General features: G+C 39.6%; 1 protein-coding gene across 2 annotated transcripts in view; it reads left to right on the top strand.

Moving 5' to 3' along the window:
* Positions 1-26,001, top strand: part of LPAR1 (lysophosphatidic acid receptor 1) — a 69,849-nt gene that overhangs the window by 12,665 nt on the left and 31,183 nt on the right. The window contains exons 1-3 of one of the 2 annotated variants that reach the window (XM_057423145.1): positions 1,446-1,568; positions 8,892-9,060; positions 20,568-21,315. In XM_057423145.1, the coding sequence (XP_057279128.1) occupies positions 9,001-9,060; positions 20,568-21,315 (808 nt within the window). In that variant the 5' untranslated portion in view covers positions 1,446-1,568; positions 8,892-9,000. Of the gene's footprint in view, positions 1-1,445; positions 1,569-8,891; positions 9,061-20,567; positions 21,316-26,001 lie in introns of those variants that run through there. The other variant, XM_057423146.1, reaches the window with a different exon arrangement.

Here is a 26,001-nt window from a genome sequence, read left to right on the forward strand (position 1 = left end):
TGAGATTTGAATAGAAAATGATGCCTCTTTGTTTTTGTGCTGCTGCATGCCTTGTGGGTTAGCCTGCTGGCTAACTGGTACAATTTGTACCATAATTTGCATGACTTAGCATGAGAGTTTTCATGGTTTCACATGTTACAATGTCAAATACTGTAGGTTTGTCTTTTCTAAATATGTTTTCTGCTTATTATTAAAATGTGGGATTTTCTTCTGTTAGCATATATTATAGTTAAGATATGAATCCCCTAGAATGTCCTGAGGGAAAGAAGTTAATTGTTTTGGAAGCAAGACTAGAAAGGTCAAGAAAAATTATTTTTAATCAGATATGGCAATGTTTAGTTACCTGCCTTCATGATGTGATGCTTACATGCCTTAGAAAAGACCTTTTAAAGTGAGCATCTTGCTACCACTGACACAGATGAGGGAAGATGTTCGTTATTTTCCCTTCAAGATATTCTTGGTCATTTCCATTAGTCTATAAAGAAGTGTCATGATGGGCCAAAGAGAATCCATTCAGCTTCCATCAACACTGCCAACATAGTCTCCTCAAATACCTCTTGCCATGAATAATCAACAAGAGGAAATTGCATGGGTACATGTTGCAGAAAGAACGGCATCAGGACTTTCTGCATTCAGCAGGGTTGGATCTGTAGCAAATGCTCGGGGAGGTAAGAGTCCTCCTGCCTTCCTTGTCTGCCATTGAATTCATCAACAAAATGCTTTTGAATTTCATGGGCACAGGTTCAGACTCTTGGTTTGTCAGAAAAAAATAAGTGAACAGCAGCAACAAAAAAACACAAAACAAACCATGCCCCCAACAAGCAAACAAACAAAAAGAAGTCTAAAATCCCAAGCAACAAAAAACACAACCCCAAGCCAAAACAATACCAGAAAGAATGAACAGCTCATAATTTTGGGAATTACCTTCTCACTGAAGAACCTTCATTGTAGTCACAGTAAAATATCCAAATGATATATCCAATAATGTTTATCCTTTTGGGGATAAACATCAGAGTAGGTAAAGGAGAAAGGCAGACATGAATAGGTTAAATAGACGCTTGAACTGTCTGCCCTTTGTTGGAGCCCAGTGCTGCATAACTGTGGTCAGCCTGCTTTTGTCATCCTCAAAAAGGATATGAGGCAAAATTGAGTGGCACATGGAAAAGATTTCCCTGCAAGATAAATGCTTCAGGGTAGCACACTATTTGTTCTTTTTTTCTTTTCCATTGAAAATCTGTGAATAGAGGTGTTTGTTTGTTTTTTTTTTTCTTTTGTATAATCCAATTGATCTGCTTTTTGGTGGGATGGGTGGGGTCTCTGATCTTGCCCTGGTGGGATGACTAGGAAGATGTCTCTCCTGACCCATGTGGTCTCTGTGCAAGCAGATGATTTCTTGGAGGGCTTGCCACTCCACAGTGGTCCTATTTTATTGTTGTAAATAAGCTCTATGTGTGGTAAATGAATAAGGTGACTGATTGTTTTCTTAATCTTGCAGTGGGGAAGAAGGGACGAAGAGACAGTTCCACACAACACTGCCTCTGCAAAGTTCATGAAACTGTTTAACTGGGGTAAGGAGGCTCCACCAGACATGTCTTTGCTGAACTCCTTTGGGGCTGTATTCTGTCATGGGAAGATTTAGCATGGGTTTTGTAGTACTCTTAATTACTGAGGCCAGAATAATGATCTTTCCCTGATTATCCACAGAGCTCCTATTCAGACAGGTTTGACTGATGTCATTTTTTCTAGTTTTTTTTAGCTTTTTTTTTTTTTTTTTTTAAGCAGAGGCTGTGCTGTGAATGCAAGTAGTAGATTAGAGATCCTCTGTTGATTATTGTGTTGTGGAAGAGTCCTACTGAATGTGAGGGAAATGTCTTAAATTTGTGTTGCAAGAATGTTCTTTCTAGCCTCAGATTATTGCTGTAAACTTCATCTCTTTTTCCTTACATAAGGAAGACTAGCAGCTCTGATGTGCTCCTAAGAGTGAAGACTTAGCAGTGGAAACTGTAAGTTTCTTTTAGCTTCAGGAAGTTGCAAACTTCCCTGGAGCACCTCTTAAAAATGTTTGAGTTGTACAGGTGTGAGCTGGTTGAAGGAAGAAGGTAAAGTGGGAAAGATTAATTTGATTTTTTTTTTTTTTTTAACTTTAATATTATGCTTTTGGACTTCTGTATTATTAATTGGTCTCATTAAGTTACCTGTTTTATTCCTTATTTATCGGGAGTTTTTAAGATGCTTTTCAGGTGGCTAAGCAAGTTGGTGTTTGTGGTATTTTGATTTGATTTGGCTTAAGTAAAAGCCAAATGATCTGGCCAGCTGTTGTTATCAGTAAAGCAATCTGCAAGGTGTTAATAGCTAAGCACACTGCTGTCCTACTTTTGATGCTATTAGTGGCTAAAAGGTGTTTGCACTGTATGTTACATGGAATGCATGCGTTGGCTGACAAAGAGCAACCAAAGTAGGCATCATATGAACATAGAAGCAGACGCGTTATGTGGAACCATAGCAATAATAAAATCCCTGATTCTGTGGTGTATCTCTGTGACACTGAGTCATTTCCAAGAGAGTTGTTTACGATATTGTCTCTCTGAAGTTGGAACAGAAGTTGTGTAGACAGCATCTGCTTTGATGTGTTCAGTGGCTGGGTTAAATCCGAACTTGGGGAAGTTTTTGTTGTTTTTTGGTTGTCAAAGTCTCAAGTGCTCAGACTGTTTAAAAAAGAAGGGGGGGTTGTTACAAGATAAGCTGTTTTATTAGGGTTAGTTGTAAGCTTTGTGATACTCAGTCTTGCTAGTGGGAGAGGGCAGAGACCATCAAGTATGTTTTACTCTGGGTTGTGGGCGTGTTTTTAGTTTTGTCAGGTTTGTTGGGTTTTTTTCTTTTTTTTTTTTTTTTTAAATACTTCCAAGGTAGAGATTTCCTACTGTTATGTCTGAAGCTTTCCATATGCTAGCAAACTCCAGTAAAATGTATTTGCTAGACAGTGAATCTGGACTCAGGAAATGTCTAGTTTTACCAGCAGTGGCTGTTTCCAGGGAACAGTGGTACAGCCAGCACAGTAAATAGAATGATGCTGTCCCTTCATCTGGTACTCCCTTTCCAGGTTTCCACAACCCCTTACTAAAACCTCACGAATCCATTTTCACAGTGAAATTATTCTTATGAAGAGCTACCAAATGGGTGAGATGGTATGACTCCATTGCTCTTTAGAGCAGTCTGTCCAGTGACTAGAAGCAGCAGACATGAAGGCTTTGGCAGGAGGCATGTTTGCATAACTGGTCTTCACTGGTACAGCTGAAGGGTGGTATTGCATGTGCAGTAATAATAGGTAACTTGTGCAATTTGTTGGTAGTTGGTGTGAAGGCATGCTGGAGAATTGCATCCACTTCCTTCTCCAGGGGTATATATGAACAGTGGTACAACCCAGCCAGTGTTCCCGTCTGCCCCTTTGATATCAGAAGTAGATAATTTTCTTCCATGCTATTGACAAAATAATTTCCAAATCCATCAGTGTAATTTGAGGTTCACTGCTATTAAACCTGCTTAATCACTACCATGTACTATTCCATATAGATCCATTCCATATAGATCTATTCCAGTACTTATTGCTATAGTAATAGGCAATGGATGTGATGGCAGCCTTTATCGTGCTTTCTGAAGAGGGGTGTCAAGAGCCAGGCTGACACCAGCCAAACTGTAGAATTTGTGCAGGAAAATGTGTGTATTAAAATACACATGCTGTCAACAAGATTTGACAGTTAATTTTGCGCTACCTTCCAAACTGTATTAGTGCATCTGCTGAGATCTGCTTGGAAATCTCTTTTATTTCTTTTCTGCTTCTTTCAGTCAGTACTGAATCACAGCTATTAACTTGTTGCAGCTCTTTTAATTGTTGAGCAAGTTAACACAGTGTGCAGGAGTTTATCTACATTTGCAGACAGAATGTACCCTGGAACAGAGAGAAAGGACATAACTGGGAGGAAATACAGATTCTGGAGATCATAACCACTTAGTTCAGCTTGTCCTTATGCTTTGGTGGGTCATCCAGTAAATTTTCACATGCTTTATGCAGCTCATTTGGCACATTTATTTGTTATAAGATACCACATACCAAGCTCACGTCAACAATCAGCAGTCTGCTCCCTGACAGAAAACAAGATGTTTGCTGAAACAGCAGTCCAGATGTGACATGTGAGGAAAGAGAAGGCAAGTCCTGAGGTGACAGGACAGGGAGCTGACGTGTGGCTTTTCCCTTCATTTTAACCAATAGTGAACTGAATAATGAATAATTAATAAATAAATAAATAAAATAACTAAAGAGTGTTTATGAAAAGGCTTGCTGAAACTGTTTCAGAGAACTCAACACTGACATTAGAGTTTGGATTGCCTTGCAATTTCAGAAAAAAACAAAAGTTTCTTATCTGCATTTCTGCAGCATGGTTTGCCCTTTGCCAGTGTGCTGGGGCTGTTGTTTCACAGTTGTACCTCTGCTAACCTGCAAAAAGGATGTTGACCCATCCTGGGGTTTTCATGATATTTTATTTTTTTTTTTAATTATAAACTTTGTTAAGAGAAGTTTCAGTGTTTGAAGAGTCTCTATTAAATAACTTTTTCAACAGTCACAAGCTAGTGAATTGCATTTGCAGTATTCAAAGTGGCAACACTAGAGGTTGTAAAGACCTTAGCTAAAATAATATAAGGACTCAGAAGAGGTAATATCTTTCTGTTAAGAAGATCCACTGCTCTGTAACTTGCAAAAGAAAACCCCATTTTTTTTCAGTAGTTCCTAGCAGTCACTGTAGTAAAAGAAAGATTAACAGGAAGGCCTCTTTTTTGACAAGCAGCATGAAACTGAAACCAGTTTTTACTGCCCTTCATGTTTATTTCGTTACATGCCAGAAAGTGTATCCATAGTTGTTCTTTTATTAACCAAGTGATTAGCGGAGAGCAGAAAAAAACCTCTACGAGTCAATAGTAAGTAGCTAAAAATCCGTTACCACCACCACTTTAGGTAAGCGGTAAAATGAAGTGGTAGACAGATCAAGTCAATGCTGTTACTCCTCCCTGGATGGCCTTTGCCATTTTGCCTTTTAAGGCTACTGTGGTGGGGTCATGCTTTTGTTTGTTTGTTGAGCAAACTAATGCTTACAAGCAGCTGTAGTTTAGTGAAAAAGGCTGGAAGTGAGTGATGCCAAATGATTATTTCTGGATGTCAAGACTTAAGATGCCACATGAAATCTGGAATGTCTCTGAAGTGATAACTGGAAGTGGAACCCTTATGTGAGATCTTTTTCTTGCTTTCTCGCCTTTTTACATGTTGTCCAAATGTTTTATTTTCCTTGACGGGTTTATGGGTCCTGTCCATCTGAGATCAGTTAGGACTTAAATCTGTCCTCTGAGTAACCATATGTCAGGCTTTTATTCACTTGAGCTGTTTAGTCTTGTTTAGCTAAGTCACATTTAACAGCTTCAAGGTCATACCAAATCAGCACCCCCTGAGTCATGTAATCCAGAAAGAAGTTTGTGAAGTCAAGCTGTGGTACCAAAAGATGCTCTGAGGGGGGTGCAGGAAACCAAAACTGAAAGATGTCAACAACGCAGGACACCTGAAATTGTCTGACACAGACAGCCACAGATTCTGAAAAAACATTTTGCCTGTCAGGGCAAGCACTTATGCCATAGCAGAGGCACTTGTGGGCCCAGATGAGATACACAGTGATGCAGAAGTTGTTGATACTGCTGCATTGCTTCCAAATGGCAGATCATGGTGAACTGAGGAGGAGAAAGGGTCATATTTTTTTGTCATTGTAATGGGTTTTCCAGAAGCAGTTCTTTCAAGATGATGTTTTTATGATACATGATTGAGCTTCTAACTACTTCAAGTAATGACAGAACTGCTTGGTTCTTCATTTCTGTGGTCACAGACAGCTGATCTGGAAATCATGATGTTTAATCACAATATGTCAGGGAGCAGTATGTTTTGTTTGGTAAGGATGCATCCCTGCTTCACATGTTAGAGACGTGCTACTCTGCCGAATGTCAACTGGTCAGGTTTTTTAATCAGTCAAACAAAAACTCAATGTGTCACCATAAATGACTTTCTGAATGTCGTAATTTATGGTGAAACATATTTTTGTAGATATGAGTCACCTTTGCAGAGGGTAAGAGATTCTATTATCTTTGTTGTGCAAATTTTACATACAGATCCAACATGTTTCCCTAGCTTACAGTTCTCTAGATGCACTCAGTAAAGACAGCAGCATCTGTCAAGTATTCACAGAGTGGAATTTGCTATGACACCTGCAGTTGCAGTGTTTGGAAATGATATATGTGGATCTGCTTCCAAATTTAGCAGTTTTTTTCAATGGTTTGTAGTGCAGGAAGCCATCAAAATCTCACTCCTGTGCTTTTGTTTGATACTTTCTTTTTAATAGAGATTACCTTTTCTGTCATAATGCCCTTCCACAAAGTTCATTTGAGGATCCTGTTCCCTTTATTTGCAGTTCTTGAAAAAGACAGGGCTGCACCCCAAACTCACATGGGTATTAAATTAGGAGCCATCTTTGTTTGGTTGAATAGAGTCGGCTTGTTTTTGCACTGCTGTGAAAGCATAGTTCCCTCTGTACTTTGTTACTGCTGAAGATGATGAGATGGGTTGGGAGAGGGGGGAGAAACCTTTTGTACTGTCCAACCTGTTTTCAGCTGGAATGCTTTTAGGAGCCTAACTAGTTGGCAGAAAGTCTTAATCATTGTGTATGTTGGGCTCTGGAGTTTGAGAAGTAAGGTGGATGCAGAAGAACGTTCCTTCTCCTGGCCAAATTGCTTGCAATACAAGCACTGAAGATGTATCTAGGAGCAGAAGGGGAAATGTCAAACGGTTGTAGGCTTAGGATTTTTTACTAATCCTGTGTTTTCTATTTCTTGGAGAGATGGTGAAAAATAAGTACAGGCATATTTATCCTCTCATCTCTTAAAAATGCTCATTGGATTTTATGGGGTCATGCTTTCTCTGACGTTAGTGTTCTACCTGGAGTACACAGAGCTAACTAAAGCTAACTAAGGACTTTGTCCTTAGTTTTCACTCTTCTGGTCTGTGATGATCCCTAGCAAAAATTATCATTTTCTGTCCTTTTTACATGTCGCAAACAGGACTCTAAGCACACCTCTGGTATTGGTCTAGATAGTCTTTTTTTTCCCCTATAGTTCTGATTCATCTATAACTTCTTCCCCATCTTCAAGAGTGGCAGCATTTCAGGATTGAGAGAAGAGAATAAACTTTAAAAAAAAACTAACAATGAGCTGCTGTAAAGTAGATGCAGTGACACTGCTGCTCTTAAGCATGTTTTGAGAAGAACAGAAACAAAGGTCTTCTGAGTTCTTACTTAAGTTACATTTGTGACAGCTCATAAGACAGTGATGAAATGTGCTGGTTAAGGATCTTGAGGTCATTGATGGAATTGTACTGAAAATCACTTTGCTTGGTCAAATAGCAAAGCTTCACTAAGCCAAAAAAGAGCAGTAGTTTCAAGTTAATACTGTTTCCTTTATCCGTTATTCACAGTGGAACAATCAGTGAATTTCAGACAACAGACAAAACTTTATTTTTGAAAAAGAAAATATGGAGCCTGAAGGATGTGTAGCTTGGTTCTTTGACTTCCAGTGAAGGCTTTCTCAGAGGAATACTAAATCCCCATTTTCTGTCCTCTCCATGAGTATAGTAGTAGAAATTTGGAGCAAGGAGTGGAAAAAATGAAAGGTTACTAGCAAGAAATCAGTAGGAAAGAATAGGGGTCACAGGAAAGCTGTATAAAGATGGAAAAAGTGATCCTAGAGCTTGGCAAATGAGGCAGCTGCATGTGACGTAAGGTATGTGGGGATGTGTTAAAATGGGAAGCAGGCATTTCAAGATGATGCTTTTTAAGAAGGAGGAATAATTTCCACAGTGGCATGCAACTGCTGAGTTAAATGAACAAAAATAAAAGAAAAACAAACCCACAACTGACTCAGAAAAGTCTGTGGAGTACAACTTTCCTACAGCACTTATCTGTTCCTGGCTTGGGAAGTAGGTGCTGTGTTTGAAACAATGAACCAGTGGCCATGAAAGTCGCTAGCATTGTTTGTATGGCTACACCATGGTCTAAGTTTGAAAAACACCAGGTAGGTTTGGGCTCATTTATTGGTATATTTGTTGGATACTGAATGCACTCAGCATGAGAGGTTTTCCTTTGTGACTCAGAATAGGAAGTGGTAGATAAAGAGAGCATTAGATGAGTCTCCAGAATCCTTTCTGTGGTGGCTAATTTGTGGGTTGTGTGGTGTATGTCTGGCCTGATTGAGGGGAAAAATATGCAGTATCTTCTTACGGAATTTTTAAACAGGATTAATTTCTTAGCCATTTCCAGTTTTCTCCTGTTTTGTTTGCTTTTCATTGGACAAAACAAACATACACAGAAGCTGATCTTTACCATCTTCAGGTTATGGAAATAACTTGATTCTGTTGATCATCTGGTCAGACATCACACAGCAGTTCAGTATATTCACTTACAGTAAACTGTGCTTCTCTGGCAGAAAGGAAAAAAAAAAATTGTTAAGGAAATAAATGTATCCGAAATTCCAGAAAAAAAAAAAAGTAATCTATGAGTACTCTTGGGGGGGGGGGGGGGGGGGGGGGGGGAGATTAAAAAAAACAAAACTATGTAGATAGCACAATTCCAATGCTGTGGAGGTGACTGTCTTTCCTTGCAATGTTTACATGGTCTGTGCATTGCCTTCTTGCTGTATTCAGTTTCTGTGAATTTTAGTTTCCTTGGTCAAGTGAATTGTTTTGCTGTTCTGGACCAAATTCCAGTGTACGCTTGTTATTCTCAACAATTACTCTTTTTCCTTCCTACTAGGAGCAAATGCCAGCATGACTAGGGTCTAAGGAAGGACTTCTGTGTTCCTACCAGTTGTTTGCAGCTGCAAAGGAGGGGTGCAAGGACAGGAGGGACATTTTGAGCTACCATGGATATCCCCACTGATTTAGTGCCATCCTCCATGATGTCCCAGCCTGAGGTTATTGAGGTGAGTAGATCATGATGAAATTCTGGCAGCTGAACTAATTGAACCTTTTTCATTGAATCCTAGCTTTTTTTCCTGTTTCACTTCTGAGCCATCAAGGTAAATTTTCCTGAAATACTGTATTAAAGACATTCATTGTTTGCTATGAATGTTATTATGCTTTGACACGACATTGCTGTATAAGCAAATACATGGCAAAATACGGTGTTTATTGACTCCATGTAGGTGATCCTGCATTATGGTTTGTTTTTCTTGTGCCTAATGAATACAGAGTAGAAGGCCATAATGTGTTTCAGTGTTCTTACCAGAAAAGCCAAAGTTCTAAGTGAAAAGCAGTAATAAAATGAATAATACACTTACAACTATTAACACATTAATCTTCATCATTCAAAGTGTGTGCTTCAGATATGGTATGTATAAATACCTAAGTGATTTCTTCTTCTCCATATACTTAATGCATACTTGCGTTTTCTGGTGAAGTAAAGATTACAAATGGAAAATGAGATATCTCAGAAAAGCATTTTTAAAGTCCCTTGAATTTCATAAAAAAAACAAGTATCTGTTACAATTTAAAGTTTTATAGGTGTATATTTTACTGAAGAGGGCACCAAAATTGATTAAGTTAAATGACAGAAAACTGGAGAGCTAATGTTTATTTTCCTTTTTTTTGTTTCCTAGAGATTCTTTGGCTCAGGATACTACACCTCTTAGCAATATGCATTGAGAAGTGCAGTAGTTCAGAGATCTCTGGACCCTGTGAAGCTACATAAATCATGTACACTAATGGGTGGTGATGTGAAATGAGCTGAATCCAAAATCTGCTTTGGAAAAATTCCTTTGTGCTTTTTTTCCTCCTGTGTTTCAAATGAAGAACTAGTATATTTTAAAAGTATTTTTGTGCTTTTCAAGTGTCTTGTCTCTCTGTCCTTGTTAGGGTCAGAGAAGGATTTTCTATCTTTACAGCAGAGTAGGAGGTGGGTTCTGTATGCTTGTGTCCCAGGCTGCCTGACTGCTGCCAGACTCTTTTTACTCTCTGAAGAAAAGCGCTCAGGCCATTACCTTCTTTACTCTGAAAGGCAGTTGCATCCCTGTCCCCATGGGTTCTCTCTTCAGAGTCTTCTTTGTGTATGAAAAACTTGTGTATCTAAGAATGTTGTTTAGGATAAATGTCTTCTTGAAGGGAAAATAAGGTCAACTTTGGTGCAAGAATGAGTGGAAGAAAAGTTATCACTTGTAAACAATTTTGGTGATCACCCGTCACTATTCTGTTCTACTTACACGTGAATAAATGCATGTGTCCTGTGTCTGCAGGGAGTTTCTACTGAATAAATCCAGCCTTAGACTTGCATCACTAGACCAAAGACTAGAGATGAATGGATAATTCTTGTCATTGACTGGTAATCCAGACAGCTCTCCCTCCACTCTTGAATTTTAGAGACTGTGCTTCAGTGAGATTTGACTCAGAAGCCAAAAAGAAATAGCAACAGAAAGGAAAGACAATACTCAGTGTGGGAGATGGTGGTAGAAAAATAACATTCTCTCAACCTCATGTTGTAAAAATTTGATACCCATACAGACAAACTTACATACATGCATGAATTACCATAGATTTCAGTAAACTATTGTGGATCTGATGATTCCTCTAAGTCTTCAGTCCTATGTAAAGAAGTAATAGCTCCAATCAATCTGCTGGGAGACGTGTATGTTTCTAAGGGTAAGGAAGGTTTTTTAAAAGGGAAGAACATAGTGAGAGACATAGCTAAAGAGATAAATCATTAGGTGGAAATACTAAGGTAAGGAACTTTTCAGACTGGAACTGCATGGCTTGCTGTTAGTGTTTGTGTTGACATACAGATTAATTTTGTGTATAGTTTAGAAAACTATGTTCATTAAAATACGTTGGTTTGGGTTTATTTTTTTTTCTGGAGGACATTATTTTGCCTTTTAAAAGTGAGCAGATGCCACAATGTACTGTGGAAGACATTTAGAAACTAATGTATTAAGGATTTTTTTGAACTTGGAAGTAGCCTTGCATGCCTTCTGCATGAGCTAGGTAGCATCTCAGTTACAAAAGAAGTATCTTGCTCTATACTTTAAACTCTTATCTTTAAGCTTTTGTTTAGTATTGCCAGGATATTTGGTTTCTTTCACACTCAGTTTAGTCTTTAGAAGTAAATAATATCTATTTTGTTGTAGAAATGGATGTATATGTGTGTATACATCTCAGTAATAAATATTCCTCTGCCTTCATCGGTCCTTTAACTGCACAGAGCAAACAAGAATAGGCGCTTATTTACCACAGGGAAGGATTCCAAAGACCACAGCAGGGCCTTTTGCGACCTGAAGCCTACCCTAACAGGTTTCACCTTAGGTTTGAATCCTACAGATGCTCATTGTGGTACCACAATGAGGGGAGTAACTGGTAATTTAATTGCAAATTTTATCTTTGTCAAGATATGTCTTCTGAGTCAGGTAACAAAAGATTCAGACTTTGAAAAGGTTTTTGAAAGTCACTTCTTGATACCAGATGTGAAATTGTCGTTACCATTTAAAAATGTTCTTGTTGCTAGTGTGTCAACAGGTAAAGAATACCAAAAGCAGTTTCTGACCCCTCTACTGAAGCGACATATTTTTCATAATCATACCTTTCCTATGCATTGAGCTGTTTGAAGTTCTCTGCTCCCGTCTTCTTTCCCCCCAGCATCCTGTTGCCAAACGTAAGTGGTGATTAAGAGCACAGATTTAAGGCATCTTGGTCATGTTTAAATGTGAAGGATAAGTAAAGTTTCAGGGCAATTTAGCTATCCATAACTGAAATCTGGAATGGACAACAGTTCTAGGACATAATTCATAATATGTCCAAAAAGTCAATAAAATAAAAATTTTCAGAATATGCTTTAAGTTTTTTCCAGAGGAGTTTTCTTGTAAGGCAGAATCTAGTGATTTCAGATTAGATAAGCTATGCTGCACTTGGAAACAAAACATAACAAAACTTTCTGATTTTTAAGTTGGGGATATTTTGTGGTACATGTGGCAACTTCATTCCTCAATGATGTATAAGCAAAGTTATATCATAGAAACTTGATTGGTCTGATTAGTGCAGTAAGTGGAAAGTTAAATAATTCTGTAAGAAGCATTAAGCATCCCAGAGGATTTTGCTGTTTTCAAAAAGGAAACATAACAAGTGGTGACCTAAACTGATTAATGTGCTCTGTGGAGTGATTCGTATCTTCTCTTTGAGAATGGCGTGAGATGAATTCTGCAGTAAAAGCTTTGAAGAAGAAATGATAGGAGCTCCAGTTGCTTAATGAACCAGGGACTTCAACAGTGCTTCAGAAATGCTTAAAACAAGAAAGCAACAAAAATTCATCATTCTCTTTTTGCTTTTGCCAGCAGTGGATCCTATCAGCCAAATACTAGAAGTAAATGAATACGTTCAAATAACTGCCTTGCAGCTATTTAAAAAGAAATCCAGAGCAGTTTCCATTATAGTGGCCTTTCATGGCTGTGTGGTTACCAGAGCCAAAAAACACTTCTCCCACTTGGTGCCATTGAATACTTCTCTGTTTTCCCTTCTTTTTATTTGAATTAGAGTGAAAGAGACTTAAACTATCCTTGCTGCAGAATGGTCATCATCAGTAGCTTTTTCCTCTTTATAATGGTGCTTGAGAGCAGACTCCTGGGGGGAGACACAGCTGTTGTAACCCCTTTCCCCAGCAAAGCTCAACACACTTTGCATTTCAGATTTAGTGCCCAAATTTCTGCAGCCGACAAATGTGGGGATTTTTTTTCTTCCCCTTCTAGGTAAGTAAACAAATTAACCTCTTTAACAAAACAGTCCTCTGGCAGTGGTAAATAAGGTAAACAAGAGAACAAATGGAAATGGTAAGACTGGTAGAAACAGTTTGTAATTAGAAGTACATCCACCCAGTTAGACATCATAGGGAATCTTAAATACCACCATGCTGTTTTTTTTTTTTAATTGGTATACTAGATGAGATTACCAGGGCCTCAAAATATGTCTTTGTTTTGTTCAAAATAGACCAATACTGCTTTATAAGCAGCTGCATAGTACTGTATGAACAAGTTACTGACAGAGAACCCATTGTTGCCAGAGTCCTAGGAAAGATTTTTCTATATTATGTTTATAAATTTCACAAAGCAGTGCATGTAGCAAAAGAAGCCCAAACTGTCTGATGTATATTTCACAAAAAAAAAAATTATTTGCAATGGTAAACACAGGATAGTCTTATCCCACTTGGAAATCTCCATTTTCAGCCCCAAATGAAATTTGCTATGCTCATGAACACAATTTTGAATAAGCATATTTCTTGTAGGCTAAACTCTCCCAAAGTGCTCACTTTCCTGGTTTGCTTGGTGAGGAGAGATGGAAGGTGTGCCCTGGAGATGGAAGTTGCCCAAATAGCCTGCAACATCTTTTCAGCATAAAAGGCCAGTCTTTCAGCTGCTGGAGCCAAGAATTAATTCCCAGCTTGGTTCACTAATCACCAAACTGTGCCCAAAGGATGCGTGTTGCTATTCATTATGAGCAGAAATTCTCTTGTTAGAGTTGTGGATTTTTTTTTTTCCTTTTTCTCTACTATTTCTTCCCTCTGATGGCTTCTAAAGTGTCACAGGTAAGGGACTGTGTGCTGTGCCTCCCTGCAGAAAGCTTTTTCTGGGCCTGGGCTCTTTGGTCTGTCCTGAACAGCAGCTTTCAAGGACTCATAGCAGGTCAGATGTGTGGCTATGATGTTCAGGTTGAGGATAAGACAGGTAGGCAGTAGGGAATGAACTGGGTGAGATAGTGGAGAAAACTACATCATGACACAGGCTGTTTTTTGCAGGCATAAAAGGTGTCAGTCACCTTTTATATTTCAGTCACTAAATTAGATAATGGAATATAATTGCCTTCATGTGTCTCCTGGAAAGCCAGGAGGTGAGCTTATACCCATGTCTGGCTAAAGTCTCTGAAGCTCAGCTTGTCATGAAAGCGCCTCCAGAAGAAAATGAAGCTTGAAGAGCTTTGAAGAAGCTGTTTCTGTACTCTGTATGGGACATTTGGGCTCAACATGCTTGATTGCATCTCCCTTAGGGGGAAAACCAATTACCTTATATTTTCAGTACCTTCACATTGCAATGATTCCCTCCCTTTGAGATAAGCTTGGAAGGCGGAGATGGGGAAGCAGAGAAGTACTCTGTGGTCTGGGAACAAATCTTTGATAATCAGTGTTTAAGTCATCCTAGCAATGTAAAGGGGGTTGTGATGATGTAGAACTCTGCCCTGATTCAAACAGTCTTCATTTCCTCCTGAACTGGAAAGCATTCGTCAGAATACATAGGTAGTTCTAGTGAGAGATGCAGCTCGTCTGAAAATGCTGTATCTGTGAAACAGGAGCAACAGTATAGCAGTGCCTGAATTACTGGGTAGGTTGCCGGAGGGATGAGTTCACTCTTTGTCTTTCCCAAGATATTTTTTCTAATTCTTCTAGCTTTTCAATTTCCTATATCTTCTTTTGCTTGCAGAATTATGCAGTGAAAGAGACTGCATGTATATGCACACTTCCTTTCTACAGCAGTAGAAAGTGGAAAAGGTTTAAACCAGAGAGGTGGTAATCTAGGGTCCTGCTGGATCACTTCAGTATGCTCCTGACCATCATGGCTCTTCACTAATCCTCTGGTGTCCACATAGTGAATTGCATGGCTCATGATTTATCTATCCTGAAAATCTGTTGATGGTATTTCAGACCTAATAGTTAGCAACCCAGGCATCTTCCAGAAGAAAGGTATTTTTAGAGTAAGCTGGACTTTCTTCTCTTACCCATTCTATTTTTAGCCCACAGAAGCTATCTTTGAATTTGCCTTTGTAGTAGTCAACAGTGAATAAGCACTAAGGTGAACACCCTCCCTGATTTTATAGACAATCTGTGGAGGTCATAATCATAATTTCCAACAGGATCTGTCACTTGAGAATTATACCTTCCAGCAGTTTAACTTCTGCTTAAAAAGAAGTTTAGCTTCTTTTTCCAGTGTTGCTGGTAACTGGGTCTCTTTCTTTGGTACACTGAGTATCTAGATATGTTGGGTTACCCTTTCCAGGTATAAACTGTAGGAGGCAAATAACTTCTTGGTTCCATTTCTGGTAGTCTTTTCAGCTATGTGAAGTGCAAAATGAGTTCAGTGTAATGAAAAAATTGCCTGCTGTGACTAAACCATATCTCATCATACGAGGTTTTCTTTAAATCCATTGAATTATTATTTTAGGAGATGCATTTTGGAAAAACGTATGTATGAAGCCATTGTATCTTGGTGGTAGGGTTCCATACTTTCATTGAACAGATAAAATTATATCTGTATATGAGGCAGAGCAGGCATAAGGCTATAATGTATTGGGACCCTTGTTTTGTGACTTTTTTTTTTTGTCTTAAATTTCGGTTAAATGCCTCTTCAGCTGCTATTTTTATCTTTAAATGAAATACTGACTTTCCCCTTTACTTTTAAACATCTTGTTTCTTTTGTATTCTGCAGCTTGAATGATAGTTTGTGCTTTTCGTTACGTAATGGAGAAATTTTTGTTGCAAATTGGAATTTTTTTCTCATCTGTTACAACTTTACTCTTATAAAGCCCACAGTTTTGCAGTTGTGGGTTGATAAAGTATTTACATATTGATTCAATTATTCCTATACTTCCTTGCTTATGCTTATTTTAAAGATTTTCTTAATTAGTACCCTTATTTGGGGATTTTGAAGTTGGCAGTTCCCTAAAGTTTTTCAGCTCAAGCCTTCCTGGTATGTTGGTAAACTTCAGAGTATTTACATAAACTTAAAGCAGTGCTACTGCTTTTCCATTCGCTGCTGCAGTAAATGTAAAGCTTTAAGGCACCTATTCCTGTTTGGGAGTCCTACCATTCCCAAGTCTGCATTTCTTCTGAAATGTTTTTGGATTTCTGGCTGACACTGACAATGATAAATATTGTTTTGGGGATCCAAGGGTAGCTACCTGATGATTAAAAACTCATCTTGGATATCATGAGCCTCCTCAGAGTCTCTCAAACTTTAGGAAGAGCACAGGCAAAATGCATGACTCCTGCAAAGTTGAGGTCTCTGGCTTGTAGTTGGCATTTCATTGTTTGGAAAATGGTTGTATTCCTTCCTTGCCAGATAAATTGGTTTTCATCTCTTGTCTGTGTTCTCAGTAAGAAATCAGCAGCGTGTCGAGGTTAGTTCAGTAAATGAAAAATGAGAGGAGCAGACTATGTTTGGAGAGCTTAGGGTTAATTTTTTTTTTTTGAGTTTTCTTGGATATGGAATCATTTTTGTGGCTTCCAAGTCTTAAAAGCTCTGTAAAAGTCAGACCTTAGTATTCTAAGAATGCTCAGCTCTGTTCTCTGTTTCTCTCAGTGAGAAATAAATGAACCCATGAATGCCGGAGGGGAGGGGGTCCTTTTCTCTTTAATATTTTTTGTTAAGTGGACTGGGGATCTCTGCAAACTCTGATTGCAGCAGGATTTGTAAACTGATCATTTGCCCCTGAGGCACCTTGTGCTAACAAATGCTTAGTTTAGACAGAATCCATCACTTGGTATTTGTTTTACACCCTAAGCATCTCTCCATGCACAGCCCTGTCCAGGTGGGCTGTCACTCAGCACCAAGCTGGCAGGACCCAGAGATCCCCTCTCACCTTCCCTCTCCAGGCAAACAGTGGCTTCTTCACTCCGGTCAAGACAATAAGAGGCTGCTTACCTAAGGAAGTCCCATGGGCAAGCTCTTCCTTGCCTTAAATCCAAATCTTCACCTCACTCCTCAAGCTCTGATGGAGACTTGGGGCAGCAGCGTGATGAATCAAGGATGAAACACTGGCAAATTGCTTACACAAGCTTTTCTTCCAGTCTCTCCACTGCCACCTCACTGGCATGGTTTCTTACCACCAGAGTGGAGGAGCCAAGAGGACAAGTGTAGCAGATAGCAGCTGGAAAGCCAGTGACAAGGTGGTATTCCGGCTACAGCATGACTATGTGTTGACAGTAGAAGCAGAGTGAGTTTTATTTACTAAGTCCTGGTATGGGATTTCCTGGCCTGTGTGTATTGTGTTGTGGTTATTACTGTGTCTCATCATATTAAGAGATTTAACTCCATGTACTCAGGATTTTCTTGTTCTTTGGTTTGGGACAGCCATATCTTGAGTATTCAGTCAACCTCACATGATTAGAGGAGGCTTTGCTTTTAGCCTGCTATTACTCCATTTTGCTTTATGTGTCTTGCTGGTTCATAATTCAGATGTTTTCTTTTTCTACAGAGACATGTCCTAGAGGTTTAGTTAACATGGGCAATTTGCAACTCAGTTTGTTTTAAACTTCTGTTGAGATATACTAAATGGATGAGGTAAATCTCAGGGCACTGCACATCTGGCTTACCCAGGCAATGAAACACACTGAGTGAAACTTCAGGAAATTAAAATATAAACTTCCCTGCCCCTTTTCCTGCAGGGCCAGAAGAAAGGGATGGGTCTGCCCGTTTGCATATCCCATTATGGTATGTTAACACTTTCAGTACTCAGAGATATGTTGTGTTGCCCTGCTGCTTGAGCCTTTCCAGTCAGATAGCAGCAGTAGGGGTAAATGTGATGCCTTGGGATTTGTACGTTCATGACCTGGGAGGTCAAAACCTTCCTGTAATATATACATTGGCATGCAAGAAAGCTGATCATCTGGGAAGTCCCCTGCTTGAACTTTTGTCAGCAGTCTCTTCTGCTGCCGTTCTTTCCCTTGGGACTGAAAAAAATCTTTTAAAGGCAATCCCAGGTTTTAGATTAGCACACTCTAAAAAACAAAACTTCTCAAATCCCTTATGTGAACAGTGTTTTGTTCCTGTGTCTTCAAAATCAGAGGAGCTAATGAGCCTCATGCTATTCCTCCAAGATTGCTCAAGCGCTGTCATGCTTTGAAATTTAACAAATCAGACTCTATACTGTTTTACATGTTCTTATGTGCATTGCATATGTTCAGCCCTGGCTTGGCTTTTTGTGATTGAGACTGTTTGTTTTTAATCATATCTGTGTCAGATTTCATGTGAAAAAGCTGAGGGATAAAAACTGGGGTTACAAAATAAAATCAGGATTACAAAATGGAAGGATAATTCACATTCTAAGCTGATGTGCAAAACAAAGACGCACAAAAAGTTAGATTTACCACATTTCAAATTTCTGAATTAAAAATTATATTCTGCCAGGTGTAGCTGTAGAGCAACTGTGGATCAGGGATTGTTACGTATAGGCAGCAGCCATCTGCAAGAAAAATTTCCATCAATAAATTTATAGACAAAGAGAGAATTTATTCAGGATCATGAAAGTCTACTAGATCCTGGAGTCCTGACCTCCTCTCTAAATTAGAGTGTATAACTGCATGTAGATATTCCTACAGAGAGAAAAAACGCAGGGCATTCACATAATTAATGCAGGTGTTGGCAAGCTTTTATAAGGGCCACTAATTCATTCATATGACTTCCTCTCTCCCTTAAGGGTTCCTATACTTGACCTGTTATTACCACATGGTCTTTAACCAAAGAATTAAAGCCAGATGTCTTGTAGCTAGGTTTCTCTTTGTTAACTATCCCTTATAAATCATTTTTTCTATGCAACAGAGAGATCCTACTGAAGAACTTTTAAAAATTCTTAAATAATTAAGGCTGAAATGTTTCTAACCTAAGAGTTGATGAATCCTAGAGGAACAATAAAAGTTTTATAGTCACTGTGCTGAGAAAGACTATTTACTCTAGCTTTTTATTATCCTGGGTCTGCAAATGTTTCTAATCGATGTTTAGGTTGGAGGTAAAATCATTCTGAAAAGACCTTTTTCCTTAACATAAATCTAAATGTCATGTAATGCATTTGGGATATTGGTGAAAGTTTTGGATATTGCTTCATAGGAATTAGTTTAATTGTGTTGACAAACAGAGGGAAAGAGAAATAGCTTTGGATAATTTTAAGGAAATTTTTGTCAGATACTATTTTCGCTTGAGTTCAATTACTAATTCTGTTTTCCAATTCTATACATTTTTTGTTTCCACATAAAGGTTAAGTTGGGTGTAGCATTTCCTGCAGAATGATTGGAGCTGTCCAAAGCATAGGGTTTTTGTTTGCATGTTTTAATGAGAAGAAATTCTTATCTTTTAGTATTGTTGATCTGTTCTTTCATTGGGCTTACTTGTTTCTTACTAAAACTGGTCCTCTTCTTGTGAAACTTCAAGTTTAGTCAATAGAGTTTCACAGCCATAAAAGGGTGTCAGAGCCGCATCTCATGGGTGTCTTTAGAAAGAGACTTTTTTTGACATTAGTTTCTTGAGGGCTTTTTTGGTGGGTGTATTTTCTGTGGTTTTATTCTGTTTCATTTTTGGTTTTAATTATTATGATTACATCCTCATTTTAAGCCATGCTAAAGAAGGAACCAGGGTGTTGTTCAGAGGGGTTCTTCCTACAGTTTGCCTTTTGGGAATTGCACCTTGAGTAATTGATTATAATTGAGGAAGGAAACTCACTAAACCTTTTTTTTTTGTTAGCCAACACTTCTATGCGAGAGTTCTACATTCTGGTAGAGTATGGGTCTTTGTTGCACCCATAGCTGTGCTCAGCTCAGTACTCTGCAAGAAAATGATTTACATATTCCCTGACAATACGTAACAGTACTTAATACAAGAAATAAGATTTGATGTTTTTAGCATTAAAATACTACTCTTCTGATTTATTGCCTCACTCCCAATTCAAATTGGAATAAATTGGTTCACACAAATTATACTTAAAAGCATGATTTATTTCAAAATACAGAAATGTGGCTGATAGAGAAAGAAGAATGCTCATAGAAATACAGTGGCAAGCTTCTTTTATTGTTTATAAATGTACTTTACGTTTTAAGGATATAGCCCCTGGCCCTGGCAATTCTTAGTTTTAGAACACACTGACAGTCTTAATTTAGGGTGTCCTTCCCAGTTTTGAAGATGGGACAAGAAGGAATACCCCTGATGGAGATCTGAATGAGTCAGAACCTACTGGGAAATGTAAGCTTTTCCTCCTTTTTGCAGAGCTCTTCACAGTGGTACAACCAAACAACAGTTTTATGCACTGATAATGTAAATAAGGTGTCCTGTAAGAGAGCTAACTTTTCTTAATTATGAATTGCATGCCTTTCACTTTAAGTGAATTTTTCAGCACATCTGGTTGGCCAGAAGCTCATTTGCTATGAATTTACGACTACATCAGGAATCATGCTAGCTCCCAGAGCAGATGGAAACATTTCTGGTTGTTTCTAATCTGGCTGCTGTTAGTAGACTCCTCAGAGCATTTGTTTGCGAATTGTGGAATGCCACTTAGTCTGAAAAAATAAATTTGTTCTGAAGCTTGTTCCCTTCCTGTCCCACTCCCCACTCTCTGTGTATGTCTTGTCCATGGAGACAATCATATTTCAGTTCTGATGTCATTCTTCTTTTTCTCTTTTTTTTTTTTACCCTTTTTCTTTCAGTCCACAGCCATGAATGAACCACAGTGCTACTACAATGAAACCATTGCCTTCTTTTATAATCGAAGTGGAAAATATCTAGCCACTGAATGGAATACTGTCAGCAAGCTTGTAATGGGACTGGGGATTACAGTCTGCATCTTCATAATGCTGGCCAACCTCTTGGTCATGGTGGCTATTTATGTCAACCGCCGATTCCACTTCCCTATTTATTACTTAATGGCCAACTTAGCCGCCGCGGACTTTTTTGCAGGACTGGCCTACTTTTACTTAATGTTCAACACAGGACCCAACACTAGAAGACTGACTGTAAGCACCTGGCTTCTCCGTCAGGGTCTTATTGACACTAGCTTGACGGCCTCTGTAGCCAATTTGTTGGCCATTGCTATTGAGCGGCACATTACAGTTTTCCGAATGCAGCTACACACTCGGATGAGCAACCGGCGAGTGGTGGTCGTAATTGTTGTTATTTGGACAATGGCCATAGTCATGGGCGCCATACCAAGTGTTGGATGGAACTGTATTTGTGATATCACTCACTGCTCCAACATGGCACCGCTCTACAGTGACTCCTACCTGGTCTTTTGGGCTATTTTCAACCTGGTCACCTTTGTGGTCATGGTCGTCCTGTATGCTCATATCTTTGGGTACGTCCGCCAAAGGACTATGAGAATGTCCAGACACAGTTCTGGACCCCGCAGGAATAGGGACACCATGATGAGCCTCCTGAAGACTGTCGTCATTGTGCTTGGTAAGTGTTTACTTTGCCTTCCCTGTTCCCTCCGCTCTGTTTATCAGGTGATTTAAGTAATGCACGTCCAGCTTATGGGAGGGTGAGAGGTTGGTAGTGTTTGCAAGACATTAGAAGAGGTGGGGGCAATAAGAGCCCCCAGCATTCATTACTGTGTTGGGACTGTCAAGCTTATTTATGGAAGAGGGTCTAAGAGACTTGGTTACTTAGCCCTAGATGTGAAACTGATGAAAATTCAGGACCTCAGGATGTAAGGTGATGGGATTTTGCACCAATGCAGGTTTAATACCTGTTGAGCATCCTATGCTGTGCAGTGTTTGCCCTTTTGCCTTTGAACATGCCAAATGGCTGCAACCTTTGATAGTACAGGGAAGGCTCAGTCTTCCTCTGAAGTATCTCTTGTCTCCTTTTTGCCACCCAAAAGGTGTTCTGTGCATTCAGGCCGTACTCCCATGTCTGAAGACCAATGAGGGACTACAGGGTATTGATGAAAAGATCTCACATGTTAAGCAGGACTGCATGTACATTTTACTCAGGTGTATAATGTTTGGCACATCTGAGCATCTACCAATTTGCTAATTTAGAAAAGTAGCATGTGAGGCACTGGTGTGCTTGAACTTATTTCTCAGGAGGTGCCCAAGCTTCAGCGCTTGGAAAACAGGAGGCAAATACCATGGCACACTTAGAGTCAGAAGATTTGTGTCTTTTTGTAAATGGCTGTATTTGGTTTTTGTCAGGAACTCTCAAGTTTCCTTATGCAAAAGCACAGCCTAGATACTGGGTACCACTGGCCAGTGATGTTCTTTGTAGTTTGTTCTGTTTGTCGTTGATGACAGTAAGTTAAAGGCAGGCAGGGATGGTGCCAATTGTCTGCTTGTCCCAACCTGTGTTCTTACCCATGAGGTCTTCCAGCACAGAAGACGAGTCTCTTGGGATCCTAGTACCCTGCTGCATCATGAAGATACCCTAGTAGTCCATAAATGCACCTGTACAAAGTCTGCAAAGCTCAAAACTTAACCCCAGTTCTTGACATCTTGATTTCCGTTGCTCTGTTTTGACTTGTGCTCTCTAGCAGTTAATGTCTGCACAAACACAGCAGAATAATTGCAGAGATTTGATGTGAATCACAGTGTCAATTCATACTTTAGTTCAAGAATGTAAATCTAGCTGTCTGACCTGGTGCTTAGCTTTGTAGCCAGAATAGGAGCTGTGTAGTTGACTAACCTGTTCAGCCATTGAGAAGTCTTATTCCTACATGTATTGCTCTCCTCTTTGGGAAAAGAATGTTTGAGTTTTGGGAGGGAGGCTATAGTGGTGGGTAAAAACTTTCCTGACTGCCTGGTGGTTTGGAAATCTGTCCGTCCCCACTTCCATCATCCTCCTTGCAGAAGGCAAAATGAGGTTAAGGACAAAAGGAATATTCAGATTTTGCAGTTGTCTTTTTTGGAACTAAATCCTTGTTTTCTCTACCTACAGCAGTGGGGTATTTCCTTTGAGGTGAAAGACTGCCTCAAACTTTAAAAAAAGAAATGTGGGTGGGAAATGGCCAGTGCTTATTCCAGTGAAACACAGAGCTGAAGGAGTAAATAGTCACTGAATAAATTGTACATGGCAGCTCATGCCAAGCATATATGGGGACTAGAGGTGTGTATGCAGCTGTAAGGTGAAGTACTGACTGCACCCTCCTCTGTTCTCTTATGAGCAGAGGTCACAGGGGAGATTACAGGCTACCCAGTATGGCTGCAACAGTGTACAAGGAACATGAAGTAGCCCTTTTTTAACCCCTGTAAGTACCTTATTTTTTTCAAGGTATTGTTCTGGAAACAGTGAAACAAGTCCAGAGGTTAAGTAGCACTAGCCAAACTGAAGGTGACTCAAGTTTAGCTGCTGATGTAGTTCATTAATATCCCTGATTCCTCACTGGGGTTATTTGAAGTAAGGATTTTTCAGGTCTGCAGGTAGTACGCATTGAAGCTTTCTTCAGAATTCAGGCAGAACCATGTTTCTTGTTACTGGTGCAGTTATTCATTCAGTGTTGTGCACACACTTTGGTTTAGCATCTTTTCTAATCTGCATAAAGTACCATTTACAGAGAGAGGCATTGTAGTATTTGTTTTGAATTAAACATAGGAACTTCCAGACTGTGACACAGTTCATCCTGTATTTGGATCTCCCACTTTGGTATTATTTTGAAAAGGGTTTGTTTTGGGGTTTATTGGTTTTGTTTGTTCTCCAAAGCAGTGTGTTTTCTTTGGTAGAAGGAGGTCGGTCAGAAGGTTACAGTGTAAAGAAGCAGCAATGCTTTCACCTCCTTACAATCTGTGAGACACAGTTGCAAGATAAAAATGGTTGGAAGAGAGCTGTGGGTTTGTTTTTGGTTTGTTGGGTTTTGTTTGGGTTTGTTTTAATAATAAATGAAAAAAAAAATAGCCTGAAGCCAAGAATTGGGCCTGGGGGCAACCGCAGCGGCTTTGGGAGGTTAAATGTTTGTACATCAGGGTGTTAAGCAGACTGCTAGATGAACCACGAGAAATTTTCATTATTTGTCATCAGCTGACAAATGGCGTCCCATATTACTGAATTTATGCTTCCAGTGGAAGATTGTTTTGGGGAACAAAAAGAAGCTAAGCATCACTTTGAAGGGCTGGTTAGGTGTTACCTCAGCTTGGAGTAGGCAGTGCAGTCAGCCTATTGATCAGGTGAGTGTCCTTGTGCTTTGCAATTGCTTGCGGGCTGCTTGTAAGTCTGGCTTAAAAATTTCACAAGCAGAAGATTTAATTTCAAGTGTTATACTCCCCAAGTGCCTTCCTGCAGACACAGCCAGTAGACAGTGCTGCAAGTTTATCTGCTTCAGCTTTGGCAAAGGCAGAAAAGGTGGGTGTCTTAGGCTGCCTGGAGCAATTTGATGAACATTTATCTCATGCAGTCTGGAAATCTGGCTTTTTCTGCATCAATAAACCCCAATAGCACAGCAGAAAAGACTCCCTGCTTCTGTTAATGGTGAAGATCAGGGTAATACATTGCTATTTGAGGCAGAAACCAACTTTCTGCTAGAGGTGGAGATGGGAAAGGAAGCGGTTCAGTTTGTTATCAAGATCCCTCTCCCACCTCTCCCTAGCTGAGTGAGGAAGGGAGCTGGTGCGTGTCAGCCCACTTACCCGTTTTGGAGAGGAAGTGTGCCCTGAAAACCAAGGAAAAACAAAGCTGGGACTCTGAGTAAACCTATAAGCATTGGTAGAGGGAAGCAGTACTCATCTTAGGAGCTTTGTTAGAATGCTGCTCATCTGTAAGTAACCCCTTAGTGATTTGGGCAGCAATGAACTGTTCGTTTGACTTTTAAACTTCCATAAATGGTTCTTCCTGAAGTTGTCCTGCTGGCTGTGCTCCCAGGCAAAGAAAGCCTCACTGCTGCAAGCAGAAGTTCATCTTTTCCTCTGTCTCCATCCACACTACATTTCAGGAGGCAGGAGAGGGAGCAAATTGACAAAAGAGCTTCTTGTTTGTTAGCTGCCTAACACAGCCTGGCCTCCAGGTGCCTTACTGCCTTGCTGCAAGAGGAGAAGAGCTGCCCTGAAGGGGTGCAGTTGTTGCAGCAGCAATGCTGTCAGCATGTGCAGGGCGCATGCCAGCCACCTCTGACAAGGGGTAATTGTGTGGGGAGGGCTACGGCTGCTTGACGCGCTGGCTGGAGCAGTCGGGATCTGGCACACTGCGTCATCCCATAAGTGGGTGGGATGCTGAATTCGAGGAACGAGCCAGAAGCAGAGAACAGATTTTTTTTTTGTTTCTTTTTTTTTCATGCCCTTTGGGGTTTTTCTTTTTCCTTGGGTAAAATATTTTAAACAGAAGGAAGTGATGTCATAGTTGAGCCCTTTTTTCTTTTAACAAGGCTGCTTTTGAAATCTTTCGAAAGTAACAAGGAACATAAAACTCTTTCTCTAGAGCGTGCCTTTCCTCTGCGCAGGGGCTAAAGCAGGACTGATCAGCATAGGGCACATAGCCATAAAATCAGGTCTGATTCAGCTTGTAGCTCAGTAACACTTTTGCCTTTCACCACCACCATGTGTTACATTTAAATGAGCGATCAAGGGAACAGACAGCAACAAGAGCTGAAATTTGGCATCCCCTCTTCCATCCTCCACATTATCTTACATTTAAGGACAAAGCTGAACATTTCCTGATGGAAGTCAATGTTAGACTCTGAATGCATTTGGCTGGAACAAATGCAGGTTTGGCCCAAAAATGGATGATATCTACTGTTTTAAGAAGGAGTGAAAGCACTGAAAAAGGATTTCAGGTCTGGAAAAACTTAGCTCTGCTCTGGATTTCCATGGCCTGGAATAAGTTGTGAAAGGCTAGGGTCTTTAAGGGTTCTTATATACCTGCATTTGTAGGTAACTACCGGATTAGATTATTAGTGTTGGAGAGTTAACCTGTATATTCTCTTGCCTAAATGCTGATTAAACACCCATTCTTAATTTGTCAGCTCTTGTTTTTACAATGCGGATAACACTCTTCCCTACAGCTCCATACACATCTTTGGCCATTCTTCTCTGTAAGATTATGATACTGAGGTTTTATAACTGAACTTTGTTTAACAGTAATAGCGGAAAGCCTTTTCATATGTATTTAACCAGTCCTGCCAATTAGCCTTACGTGTTGGGCGAGTTCTCAATGTTGTTTGGC

This window comes from Pezoporus wallicus, unplaced genomic scaffold (assembly GCF_028554395.1).
Source record: "Pezoporus wallicus isolate ANWC-B61680 ecotype Strahan unplaced genomic scaffold, APGP_CSIRO_Pwel_v1 contig_7243, whole genome shotgun sequence".
Taxonomy (NCBI): Eukaryota; Metazoa; Chordata; class Aves; order Psittaciformes; family Psittacidae; genus Pezoporus; species Pezoporus wallicus.